We start from the raw sequence: 14,407 nt of genomic DNA on the forward strand, positions 1-14,407 counted from the left end.
TTCCTCCAATTACCTGAAAATTATGTCCTATTGTGATAGACATTTCTGCCATGGGGAAAAAGTCTCTAGCTGTCCACTCTATCTATGCCTCTCATTATCTTGTACACCTCTATCAAGTCACCTCTCATCCTTCTTTGTTCCAATAAGAAAACCTGTAGCTCCCTCAACCTTTCTTCATAAGGCATGCCCTCCAGTCCAAGCAGCTTCCTGGTAAATCTCCTCTGCACCCTTCCTAAAGCTTCCACATCTTTCCTATAATGTGGCGACCAGAACTGAACACAATATTCCAAGTATGGTCTAAGCAGGGCTCTACAGAACTTCAGCATAAGCTCATGGCTCTTAAACTCAATTCTCCCGCTAATGAAAGCCAATACACCAAATGCCTTAACAACCCTATTAACCGGATGGCAACTTTGAGTGATCCATGGACATGGACCGCAAGATTCCTCTGTTCCCCCACACTGCCAAGAATCCTGCCTTTAACCCTGCACACTATCCACAACTCCACCAACCTTCATGCCATCGACAAACTTACTAACCCATCCTTCCACTTCCTCATCTAAGTCATTTATAAAAATCACAAAGAGCAGAGATCCCAGAACAGATCCTTGTGGAACACACTGGTCACTGAGCTCCAAGCTGAAGACGTTTCATCTCCCACCACCCTCTGTCTTCTATGGGCCAACCAATTCTGTATCCAGACACAGGTTTGCCTGTATTCCATGCCTCCTTTCTTTCTGAATTACAAGGGTCACTACTACACTTTAAAAGTACTTGATTAGCTGTGAAGCTCTTAAGACAGAGGTTATGGAATGCACCATGTAAATACAGTTCCTTTCTTTATTTCAGTTAGCAGATATCAAATAAGGATGGGAGAATGATCTAAACACTAGAATACAAAGCAAGAAATAACGTGAATTTCTATAACACCTTTCACAACCCAAGCACATCCTATCATGCTTTATAGAAGTAATACTTTCAGAGTGTCATTGTTATAATATGAAGGCTAGGGTATATTACATATATGTTATTTTTCTGTTACTATTCAATCTGATAATCATTGCACAAAAGACATGAAGCAAAAACAGTTTATTTTTAAATCTGTAATTTATATACAAACAGAAACAGAAGAGTAATAGGGAATAAAGAATCTAAAATGAAAAATCTGCAGTAGATTCAAAAACTGATGTTAATCATGTGTCCAGCACATATTTACCACACACTAGGCTTTATCCTTTAACAAAGAGTACAGAACAAATCATCATTGATGAGGAATCTGAAATTTACAAGCAATTGCCCTCTGACTGATCTCGGGTATAGGGGAGGTAGATGAATATTATAACTACCTTCTAAGCACAAAACTGCCGATAAATGATTCCATAGTAAATTTGTGAGCAAGAATGAAAACATCTTATCTTCTTAATCTTTCCACATCATCTACACATATCCATTTACCTTTGCACTCAGCTGTCTTCATTTCAGACCATGAAAATACCTTGCTGCACCTTGCCGGGATTCAGACTTAACAGGCTTTGATCCACAAAGTGGAATTTCAAAGGACAAAGGCAGTATTCCCAGTGAATTGTTTTCAGGCAAATAAAGCCACACAATACAAGTCAATAAATACAGAGGTACTTTAAAATAAAGTAACAAAAACATGAATATTTTACATGTACTGTAGCCCATCTGTCAAAATGGCATCATTTAGTTCATCTTCTTCAAATACAAGTTAGAGCACACACTGTTGCCATCAGCATCCAGCCTGGAATTGACAACTGAGTTTTGGAAGTTTTTTTCATATTCAAAACACTCCATTCCAGTTTCAGCACAGCAGTTCCAGAGCTGCCACCATCAGTGCTGTTTCTGTCTACTCTTTACTGTGCTTCATCAGTCAGCAGTGGTCAGCAGCACAATCCCCAGGACAGTTATCACATAGGTCCTCCTCATCTGCCACAAATCATAAGCAACATTTTCAAAATGCTGGAAAGAAGCAAATGTGAAACAGCAGGATATTTTGAAAAGATTAACACAAACAGAGTCAACATGGTTTTGTGTATGGGGAGTATGTTTGACAAATTTTCTAGAGCTCGATGAGGACATATGCAGAGTTGAGAAAGGGGAACCAATAAACTTAATGCATTCAGATTTACGATAAGGCACAATAATTTAGCACAAGAGGGAGTTAAGTTTTGGGTGGTTCTGTATTGGCATGGATTGAAGATTGGCTAACATACAAACAGTTTAGATCAATGGGTCTTTTTCAGATTGGAAAGACTGGTAGAATGACACAAGAATCAGTCCTCAGGTCTCAATTATTTACTGTCTATATGAATGAATTGGAGGGGCAGAGCATAATGCATCCAAATATGCCTGTTATATAAAAACGTTGGAGGGCATGTTATGATGAGGACTTAAGGAATCTGTAAGGGGATTAGATATGTTGAGAGCATGGACAAAAGCTTGGCAGATGGAGTTTAATATAGAAAAATGAGGGGTTAGGCAGATATAGAAAGAATCAAAAGGCAGACTTATTATTTAAAAGGAAGAACACTCCAAACCAGCACAGCAGAGGGATCTGGGAGTTCTTGGCCACAAAACAAGCAGTTAGCATACAAGTGCAACAAGTAATTAAACAGGCAAATGGAATTTTGGTCTTTATTGAGAATGAGTTAGAATTTAAAACTAGGGAAATCTTATTACTAGTGTACAGGGTATTAATGGGGCTGCACCTGGAATACTGTGCACAGTTTTGATCTCTGTATTTAAAGAGGATGTAATGGCGTTGAAGGCAATTCATTTTGTTGAATGAGTAAAGTGAAATATCACCTCTGGACAGGATAAAGAGTAGGGAGGAAACAGGATGTTTGATGATTGCATTTTAAAAACCTTCATTTGTGGGACCAGTGTGTTGCTGGCTGGGCCGCATTTATTGCCCAGTTGCCCTTAAGGTGGCAATGAGCTGCCTTCTTTAACCACTGCAGTCCATGTGTAGAGACAGACTCACAATATCTGGAATTTGACACAAATGAACAGCAACATGTTGTCAAGTCAAGATGGTGAGTGGCTTGGAAGGGAATTCGCAATTAGTGGTGCTCCCACTTATCTGCTACCCTTGCTCTTCAAGATGGAGGTGGTCGTGGGTTTGGAAGATGTTGCTATAGGATGTATGGTGAATTTCCTCATTGTTATCTTATAGACTGTACACACTGTTGCTACTGAGCATCAGTGGTGATGTTTGTGGATGCCAATCAAGTGGGCTGCTTTGTTCTGGATAGTGTCAAACTTGAGTGTTGTCAGAGTTGCGTTCATCCAGGCAAATGAGGAGCATTCCATCACACTCCTGACTTGTGCTTTACAGATGGTAGACAGACTTTGGGAAGTCAGGAGGGCATTTACTTGTTTCAGTATTCCTAGCCTCTGACCTGCTCTTGTAGCCATTATATTATTATAGGGAGTCCAATGAGTTTCTGGTCAGTAGTAACCGTCAAGATGTTAAGAGTGGGGGATTCAGTGATGGTAGAGCCCTGAATGCCAAAGGTGGTTAGATTATAATTTATTGGAGATGGCCATTGCTTGGCACTTGTTTGCCTCTTTATAGCACAAGCCTGATATTGTCCCAATCTTATTGCATTTGGACATGGACTGCTCCCATCTGCCATTTCAAAGACCCCATGTAGGACCAGATGAGATGAATGGAAATTAAGAACTGGAATGCTGTGTTAATTGAGGGAAGATGAAGTGGGGGTGTCAGGGAAGAAGCTGTAGAAATCAGCACAAATTTTGCACTGCAATCCTCTGAGTTCTGTTTCCTCTAGCTCTGGTTTCTTGGGCATTTATCACTTCTTCCTCCCTAATACTGAGACAAGCTATTAGCTACTTAGGCCCTCAGCTCTATAAGAGTGTTGGCTGCAGTTCAAAAAAAAAGAAAACAGGCTACAAATGGTTTCAGGATATTGAGGTCATGTAAGATGCAAAATAAAAGCAGTCCACTCCAGTGGATTTAAAACATGTAGTAGGTAGCATACATCACCAAACAAGAAAACTACTTTACATTATTTGTCAAATACAAAAGAGGGATATTCAAAATACAGTTAGATACTGAACAGCCCAGTGTTTGGAATTTTAATGGGCTGAAGGACATTTATGCAACTGATTTAAAAAAAAGTTATAAAACATAATTTATGGGAAATCAACTCAACACTTAAAGTTAACCATACAAACCAGAATACTTCACTTCTGTAGAATGGGAATAAAAGGAAGACTGCCACAATCTCACAACTTTCTAAAAATAGGTACAATGTATTTTTACCTTGATAAGAAATTGCACACCAGACACAGTAAAAGTATTTCCTCCTGAGATATCTGGTCAAAATCAGCAGTTTTTCCTCAGTCTGAGAAAAGAAAACAATACTCCAATTAACAAGCTTATCTTCTACAAAGAAAATTACAACTCGACAACACATCACATTCCTGCAATCCACAAGTGGTAGTCCACTGTGCTCCTGTACTGCAGACGTTCAAACCCATTCTAATTGTGTGATCCTGATGTGGTCACTCACTGTACTCCCACACACCAGATTAATAATGTGTTGCCTTCTCCTACATCAGATCCACTGTGTTCCTATATGAGGTAAAGGGAGTAACTTTTGTCCAAATGGCTTCAGGCAATGTGGGAAGATGACAACAGCCAAATATCATGTAGTTTAAAAGAATTTCCATTTAAAAATCAGCTTTCACGAGTTAAATACTTTTCATAGCTTTTCACAGTCACTTTTTGAAATGCAATATTTTAATGAGAACACTTGTTAATGATAGAAGAGAGTGAACGCTGCAGTCAAATTGTGCACAGCATGACTTGACAAACAGCAATGTCATAAATATATAACCTGTTGTTGGATGAGGGATAAATATGGTCAGGTCACCAGGAGAATTTCTCCTGCTTGTTCTCAAATAATGCCACAAAATCATCTGCATTCACCTACGCAGGGAGACAGGGCCTTGTTTCAAGGTCTCATCCAAAAAGTGCACCTTTGACACTGCAACAGTCCCTTGGTGTTGCACCAGAATATCACCCTTATTTTGCACTTAAGGAAATGAAGGAAGACTTGAATTCCCAACCCTCTGAGGTAAAAGTGCTACACATTAAAGTGTGGATGGGTGTTACTGATCGAGTCAAGGCCAGTAGGAACCAGGAAAACATTTCTCTTAATTATTGTACACAATCTTTAATGAAGCCTTTAATAAGTTCTGATAAAATAAAGACTTTTACTGTGTGAAACATTTCATAATCTTGTCCACTTGATTCTTCATCTTCTTCCTTTCCACCATCATCATCAATGGAAGTGTGCAACCAATACCATGTTTCTTGTGGAACATCTATACCCTGTACATGAAATAATGAAGGACATTTAATGTAGTATTAATAGCAGGTACATTTAAGTTCTGTATAATCGCATTCTATCTTATCACACTTATACAATTTTGTTAGCGTGTTTCTGTGAGGAATGTGTTGAATAACTACAATCCCTCACATAGTGCTTGCACTAAAAGCAAACAGAGGCTCAAAGTGCTCAAGAATTTGTTACATCTTGGTCTCTGACAAACAGTTAGGTCTGGGTGTTCGACCCGAAGAGAATATCGGTTTTCATGTTTCTGGGGACTTCATAACATTCCCAGCACTCAGGGTGACAGTGAATGCCCACTATTAAATCTACAGCTATACCTGCAGAGGTTACTTAAAGTAGGCATGAAACACATTCATATCCCAGTGTGAAAGGGTGAATCAAAGACAGATAAATTGAAGTATAGTACTTTCTAAATGCTTACAAACAAGGAACTGCAGAGAGATTTGAGAGTCCAAGTATTGAAATCATTAAAAGCTAGCAATCACATACCAAGCAAAATCAAAATAAGCTAATGGGTTTGGGGACCAGAGGCCTAAAGAAGCTGGTTTACCAAGAGAAGGAAGTTGCAATTCATTTGAGAGTTTTGGTCCCATTAGGTCTAGTGCATTCAATTCTGGGCACTGCATCTCAAATGATATAACTATAGCCTTCCAGTGTGGAAATCTATTGCTTGTACACACCAATTATCTAGAAATGCTGCAGCAATCCAAAGCAACCTACAGCATCCTTCTATGACTGTATTTTAGGAAATGGAACATAAATTCCATATTGGGATAAGTGAAATTATTTGTATTATTTATTATTGCTTTATGACTAAGGATCAAATGACTACTTTTTTTTTCTTATTCGTGAGATGTGGGTATCATTGGCTAGGGCAGCATTTATTGCCCATCCCTCATTGCCCAGAGGGCAGTTAAAAGTCAACCACATTGCTTGGGTCTGAAGTCATAGGTAAAAATGGTAGTTTCCTTCCCTAAGGGACATTTGTAAACCAGATGGGTTTTTCCTCCAAAAATCAACAGTGGATTTGTGGTCATTGTTAGACTCTTAATTCCAGGTTTTTAAAAAAAAACTTAATTCTGCACAGTGGAGATAATACCACTAGGCAATCATTTCACCCTATTTACAAATAAGAAGTCTCCCACTTAAGAGGAAAACAAGTGCTTTTTGGAATGAAAATATTTTGTGCAGAAGACCAAGATCAGTTGTTCTCCATGAAGAAATCTCTCTGCTAAAGTTACCAGTTTCCAGCAATTCATCAAGTGATAGGAAAAATCATGGGTGCCCATTATTCCACATTAGAAACATAAGTAAAATACCTCTTGCAAATGAACTATGGAAAGTAAAGGTTCAAAAACAGTTCTATTGAAAACTGCAGAACTGGTCAGGTAAGTTGCAGTGACAAAAGGAATTTAGCCTGGAGAAGCGCAAATTGATGCATTTTGGGAGGCCAAACATACCATAGGGACCCACAAGTGTGACATTGAAGGGAATGTCCATAAAACTCCAAATGTAGTTGGTAAAGTAGCTCAGGCAGCATACGAAATGTTTTCCTTAGTTAGTTTGGCCACAGCTTGAGAATTGTGCGTAATTCTGGCCAAATCATTAATGAAAAGGCGTAACAGCATGAGCAAGGTTTTAAAGGAGATTTATGGAGGATGATGCTAGGACTGGAAAGTGCAGGAGTGAGGAATGATCAGATAGACTTGGATTACATGTGGTTGGGGAAAGTTAGTAAAGAGGTACAAAAGTGTGAGGGGCTCTGAATAGAATTGGTGGGAAATGCCTATTTACCTGAGCAGAGAGTTCAGCAATTAGGGGCATAGATTTAAATGAGATTGATAGAAAGATTAAAGGGTTGGTCAGGAAAGAGAAGGTGGTAGTGGTCTGTAACTCACTGCCCAAAAGAGAAAGAGAGGCAGAAACCTTCAACTAATTTAAAAGATGTCTGGATGTGAACCTTGAGTGCTGTAACATGTGGGATTAGGATAAGTGGTTTGTTTTTAAGACATTATGACCAAATCAGGCATAGTGGCCTCTTTCTGTGCCTTAAGCTTTCTATGATTCTATATTAAGACAGGATTCACAGAGATAATATGCTGCATTGTCAGTGGAACAAAATTAAAGTCTACAATAATTTTTAGAAGTTTTTATCAAATATAAAAACATGCTAAAAATTAAGTTTGCTGCAGGAGTTTTTGTGCACAATGGCTAGAAGGATGAGGGTGGAGTGAAGTTCTGCATCAAAATTGGGTGAAATGAGTGCTCCAGTTGCCTGCATAAAGGACACAGTGGCTTCGTGTGGGTCATGTTCAGATTCCATATAACCGATGAGACCAAAAAGCACTGACTAAGAAATAAACAAGTGGATAAATGGAGAAGTCAAAAATCCACAGTTCAAGCTTCAGATGTGTGCAACAAAAAGCCGTTCAAGGATGATGGCTGCACCAAACAAAATCATTAGATGGTTAATTAAAAAAAAAATTCACGAGGAATCCTGCTTGAATTTTTGTATGACTTTGTCATCAAATTGAGTTGTTAAGGTACAATCTAATATCAGATTGTTCAAAAACTGGACTACCAGACTCAATAGGAGAGGAAGATGATCTATTGTTGAGAGATGATTTTGAAACCAAAAATACCAAATGTTACCATGGAATCCTCATGATGGCACCATAACCAAAATGACTCAATGAATTAAATGACCTATTTCTTGTCAATACAAAAGACAATGATTTTTATAGTTTTGAAAATATTTTGATTGTGGTTAAAGATATACTTGCAAAACACATTCAATAAAACATGGCACAGTGATTTAATTTGAATTACTGGATTTGTTTTCACATTTCAAACTTTGATCACCTATAGGTAATAGGTAATTAGCTGCAGGTCATATTTACACTAAGCCTGCAAGTGGATTCCCATTTTTGGAAGGATTCCTCGAGATTTCAAAGGCTTATTTTTGTGGTATATCCATGGTGTTGTTCAGTTCATTCTCTAAGCATTACAACATCATTCTATAATTCAGAAAATTCCAAAATTCAGAAATGACTTGACCCCAACCTTCTGGATTGGAGAGACTGTAATATGTTGGATTTTGGGATTTATTTGGGGGAGGAGGGCAGTACAGATTCACCAGAACAATATCAGGACACAGGGAGTTAAATGACACTGTATGAATTTGGCTTGTAATTTCTCAAGTGGACAACTCTGAAAGAGGGTCAAATTGAACTGCTTGTGCTACTAGGAACATGCAGCTAAGAAGGATAAATGAAATTGAGGCACAGATCAACCCTGATCTAACAGAATGATTGAGCAGGCCTGAAAAGGCTGAATGGTCTCCACCTGTACCTACAGCCATGTTGAAAGTTATTTGGAATACCTTCTGTAAATCCAGCTGTTGACAGGCAACTTGACTCTTTCTTAAATCTCCTTCCATCTGAAGTTGATCCTTTTTTTTCCGGACCTGTAGCCTGGGAAAGTTAGAAATTAGACAGCCATATTGAAACTACTAGCTGATTTTTAAAAGCACCAAGTCTGGACAATATAATAATGAATAACAATCTATATTTAAAGAACATCTTTAACACAGAAAATATCCAAAGGAAATTTCACAGGAGTATTAACAAACAATATTAGCTCTAAGCCACATCAAGATATTAGGATGGATGACCATACATTTGGTGAAATAGGCAGGTTTTAATAAAAGAATTAAAGATGGTGAGAGAGGTGGAGAGATTGAAGGATAGAATTCTAGAGCTTAAGGCCTCAACCACAAAGTATCGCTGCCATTGGCGGTGATTAAAAAAAAACACTTCTCAAAAGAAATTCATGTCTTTCCAAAGTACAATGCCTAGAATTGAACACAATACTTCAGTGGAGGCCAAATCATAGCTTTAAAAGGGCTCATCAAAACTCTTATTTTTGTATTCCATATTTCTACTTATAAACCCCAGGATTCCAGATTCCTTTTCAACCACAAGGGCAGCACGGTGGCTCAGTGGTTAGCACTGCTGCCTCACAGCGCCAGGGACATGGGTTCAATTCCAGCCTCGGGCAACTGTGCAAACACCACATTCTCCCCATGTCTGCATGGGTTTCCTCCAGGTGCTCCGGTTTCCTCCCACAATCCAAAGATGCGCAGGTTAGGTGAATTGGCCACGCTAAATTGTCCAAAGTGTTCAGGGATGCGTAGGTTAGCAGTATTAGTCAGGGGTAATTGTAGAGTAATAAGGTAGGGGAGTAGGTTTGGGTGGGATACGCTTTGGAGGGTCAGTGTGGACTTGTTGGGCCGAAGGGTCTGTTTCCACACTGTAGGGAATCTAAATTCACTTGCTCAATGCCCTATGTTTAGTAATTTGTGCACATACGCCACCAATACTCCATTACCGTTTTAGAATTGTACCTATTCTTTCTCCAATTTTTTTTTGAATGCGCGGATCCCTGAGGTCTGTGCATCACAGTGACTTCTGAAATTGCTGACTGGGGCTGCGTGGAACCTTGGAGGAGCTTCACTGCAGCTGCATGGCTGTGCAGCTTAGAGGAAACAAGGACTGTATAAATTAGTTTGTTGCCTCTCATCTAAAATTTCTTACTTCACACTTCCCTGCATTAAATTTTATCTGCCATGTTTTGCCTTATCCCACCAGCCTGTCTGCCTTCCTAAAGTCTGTCACTATCCTCCTCACAGTTCACAATACTTCCTGCTTCAACTCTATAAATTTCCAAGATTTCTCCAAGTGAAGCCTCCTCCAATTCTGGCCTCTTGAGCATCCCTAATTTTCAGTGACCCATAAGTATTGTATCATCTGCAAATGTTGAAGTTGCATCCTGTAAACACATTATGCTGTGATTATATAATCATCAGAGATGACACTGTAGTGGCCCCACTATTGAGATAGCTTATGTGACAGGTTCACATAGGCAGGTGAAATTATAAATATGTACAAAGGAATTTATATCAGAATAAATTGATAAACATTTTATGACTTTACATTAGGCTTAAGTTTTAAAATGGGTACGATTTACAAACTGTACTTTTTCTTTATTTTTAAAAAAAATGAAAATTCAGCTATCAGTCCAACATGCACTATACCTATATTCATTAAGGGCAAATTCCTCTGCTCGTTTCTTCACTTGTGACATTTGTTTGCGATGTTCAGTCTTTTCCTCGGCTCTCCGTTTTTCTGCTGCCTCATGGCCAATTCCACCGCGTCCTGCAATGATGAAACATCATTTATCAACAGCTTGTACATCAAGTCAACCACGTACAAGATTAGACTAGATTCCCTAAAGTATGGAAACAGGCCATTTGGCCCAACAAGTACACATTGACCAATTCCCCTACCCTATATTTATCCCTGGGTAATGCTCCTAACACTATGGACAATTTAGCATAACCAATCCACCTGTTCTGCACAGCTTTGTGACTGTGGGAGGAAACCAGAGCACCCAGAAGAAACCCACACAGACATGGGGAGAATGTGCAAACTCCATATCTGTTCTTATCAAAAACGCTGTTACGCTTTATAAAAAGGTTTGCAGCATTGCTGTTTATTATTAAAGTACATCTTCACATATGTATGTAAGTATTTATTTACAGTTATAAGTCCCAGCAATCATCGAACTAACCACACCTGCAGTTTGTCTAATTAGGAAAAGTCATTTTTAAAACAACCTGCCCAGAAACGTGATGACATACCTTAGGGGAAGGTGAGACTTTTACCCAGACTGAAAATGTGTTGCTGGAAAAGTGCAGCAGGTCAGGCAGCATCCGAGGAACAGGAGAATCGACGTTTCGGGCATAAGCCCTTCTTCAGGAATCGGGCTTATGCCCGAAACGTCGATTCTCCTGTTCCTTGGATGCTGCCTGACCTACTGCGCTTTTCCAGCAACACATTTTCAGCTCTGGTCTCCAGCATCTGCAGTCCTCACTTTCTCCTCCAAGATTTTAACCAGACTGTCTGGCTCAGAGATAGGCTACCAACTGTGTCGCAAGACCCTACTGAGAAAGGTCAATCAGGCAACAGCTCTTCACTGTGACAGAAACAAGTCATGATGATGTGTGCATCTGGTTTCAAATCAGGAACCTTTTGTGTATGAAGCAAGTCTGTTAACCACTACATTACAGAAGCAATACTTATAAAAGGACAGAATCCACAGTTAATGCCAATAAGCTAAGTTAAAGATTACTAATATAAAATTAACATCTAACAGTCATCCTCAACCACACAGAACTGCTTTATTCCTAATCTCTGAAGCTTTCCAAATATCATAACCTTGCCTCCTGCATTCTTACTTAAAGATGATTAGCCCTAGTTCTCTCTCTCCTTCTCTTCTGTTTCAGTGCTACTGGAGATTTTGAGACAACAGAAATCTGAGGAAGATGCCAATCAAATGGACTACTTTAGAGAATTAATCAACTCTCTATCAGACTTGCCCCACAAGTTCTTTACTAGAAATAAACTGATCCTCACTACTCATGGAGCATCATTGTCTGGCCACACTGTTGCTCAGCCTAGTCATCTTCCACAGATGTGTTTCAATCACTGTACTACTGTTTCCCTTTCCATTGTGTCTGAGCTGATCTCATTAATTCACTTCTGCATCTCCCCCTATACAGATCAGCCTGCCCCTTCTCCATGTGTGTACAACAAACACATCATTGAAACATGGTTACAGTAGGAAACCAAAACAGTAAGGACAAGGAGATTCCCTGGCTTCAAAACACATTGATAAAGAAAACTTCTGGACAAAGAAGGATTCTTCATACTAAACCCAATCCAGAAGATAGACATACTTCAAATGACTTGTATAGCTACCCCAATTCCTCATTACTTCCTTCGCCAATCTCCCAGATTCTTCACACCAAACGCATCACCTCTGTTTAGCCTATCTCCTGTTCCCACAATGTCTTTCCCACTCAACTCTTAACAATTCGTTCTGTAATGCACTGACAATTTAAATGATGTCCCATAACATAACTGCATCACAATCTTTAGCATAGTGGTTTTGGATTGAACTGGATACGAATACTCCCAACACCTGTAGTTTTCTTTCAAAATCCATATCAACGCTGATTGAGTATAAAATTTGTTGCAATAAGAGAATGGAGACACCTCTAAAAAATCATGGCGAACAGGATTAACTTACCAGTTTTAATCTGTAGTGGAATAGGTTCAACAATTCCATTTCCTGAAAAATGAAAGATTGGACTTAAAAGATTTTAATGACACAAGCTTGAATTGTATAATTTACTAATCAATAATAATCCTGTGAGGAATTAAAGAGAAACATCTTGACCTGGATGACTGGGACATGGAACTCCAGTGAGTGGTTGAGAAAAATAGTCAGGATGAATTTAAGAGGGAGTACTTTTGACAACATGTAAGAGAAAGGATAGAATACATATATGGTAAAATAGTAGTAACAGAGGCTCAACTGATTGGGCTTGGGAAGAGGGAGAGGGAGAGGGAGCATGTGTATCTGTGTAAGGCAAAATAAACATAAGGTTGAACTAGGTCATTCTGCAAGCAATTTCACACCAAGGCTGTTGGAAACCTTGGGCTCTCCCCCCGCCACAAAAAAACTTGCTGATGATAGGGTTATTTGGTATGAGTTTATTTTATTATATGCATTCACCATATAAACCCAGGCTGTGCACATACTGAATCTGGCCTCACTCCAGTGTTGTCACCGCTGGCCATTATTTCAGTATCTTTAGAACATATTTGGTGGGTGGGGATATTAAACTAATGGCTCCCAAAGTATCTGGTACCTCCTTTGCAAATTTGAGCTCATTTCTGTCTCTTTTCTCCTTCAGCTTGATAACACTCCAGGATTTCTTCAACTGAAGGCTTTCTCCAATTCTGGCCACTTCAGCACCCCCAATTCTCCATGCCCCAAAAGCAGTGGTCATATAAGCAACTGCCTGGGCTATAAGCTTCAGAAATCCCTCCCAAATCTCTATGCCTTGTGACTTCTTTCCTCCGGTCAGACATTCCTTAATATCTACCTGCTTGCCCAAGCTTCTGGTCACTTGTCTCCAATCTCCTGATGAAGCAATGGTGGTGAATTTTGATTTATGTTATGTTCTTGTGAAACACTTTGCAATGTTTTACCACATTTACAAATGTTGTTGCAATACCATGAAGTGATAGAACATATTGAAATCCTACAAAAGCAATATTTTGTTTCAAATGGAGTTACCTTTTGTTGTCATATTACATTTAAGACTTTATCATTGCAATTCACAAAAAAGTCCGTAAATACTGTGATTAAATGCAACTGTCTACACACACAAACACACATCTCAAAACAGTGTCTTAGGTCTAAGATGATTGACAACGTACCACTTTTGCCAAGACCATGACCTTCTTTATATCCCATCTTCTGAAGCAATGTGAAGCCCTTGTTTTCACTTCCTAACGAGCTTTGTAACATGGTCTCGCGTCTCTCTTTCTCCTCTTCCTTTTTGCTCTTCTGCTTGTTTTCCAGGATCAATTCCATTGCACGCTCTCTCTTAAGGATTTCTTCTTTCACTCTTCTGACCATAACCAGACCTGGTTTAACATCCTGCCTAGGTGATCACAAATAGCAGTATTATCTTTAATTTTCTCTGAAAAGAAATTTGGCAAAGGCATTGGCTTTCCCTTGCTGGGACACAGTTTCAGGCCGCTCAATGAGTGGTTCCTCAAGGACCCCTTTTTTGTGTCCACATATTTGACCATAGTAGGAGAAAGTGAGGACTGCAGATGCTGGAGACCAGGGTTGAAAAATGTGGTGCTGGAAAAACACAGCAGGCCAGGCAGCATCTGAGGAGCAGGAGAATCGACTCTTCGGGCATAAGCCCTTCATTTCAGGAATGAGGCTGGTGTGCCAAGTGGGCTGAGATAAAGGGTAGGGGGGAGGGAATTTGGGAGAGGGGCGCTGGGAATACGATAGGTGGAAGGAGGTGAGGGTGAAGGTGATAGACCGGAGAGGGGGTGGGGGCGGAGGGGTTG

The 14,407-nt window shown here is 39.5% G+C and overlaps 1 protein-coding gene across 1 annotated transcript in view; it reads right to left on the bottom strand.

Moving 5' to 3' along the window:
* Window positions 1-1,074: 1,074 nt before the first annotated feature.
* Window positions 1,075-14,407, bottom strand: part of gpatch11 (G patch domain containing 11) — a 14,874-nt gene continuing 1,541 nt past the window's right edge. Inside the window, exons 2-8 of the mRNA XM_043680654.1 lie at window positions 13,757-13,983; window positions 12,558-12,599; window positions 10,501-10,621; window positions 8,788-8,878; window positions 5,270-5,383; window positions 4,310-4,391; window positions 1,075-1,947 (exon numbers count right to left, since the gene is read on the bottom strand). Of these exons, the coding sequence (XP_043536589.1) occupies window positions 1,892-1,947; window positions 4,310-4,391; window positions 5,270-5,383; window positions 8,788-8,878; window positions 10,501-10,621; window positions 12,558-12,599; window positions 13,757-13,983 (733 nt within the window). The 3' untranslated portion in view covers window positions 1,075-1,891. The remainder of the gene's footprint in view (window positions 1,948-4,309; window positions 4,392-5,269; window positions 5,384-8,787; window positions 8,879-10,500; window positions 10,622-12,557; window positions 12,600-13,756; window positions 13,984-14,407) is intronic.

This window comes from Chiloscyllium plagiosum, chromosome 3 (assembly GCF_004010195.1).
Source record: "Chiloscyllium plagiosum isolate BGI_BamShark_2017 chromosome 3, ASM401019v2, whole genome shotgun sequence".
Classification (NCBI taxonomy): domain Eukaryota; kingdom Metazoa; phylum Chordata; class Chondrichthyes; order Orectolobiformes; family Hemiscylliidae; genus Chiloscyllium; species Chiloscyllium plagiosum.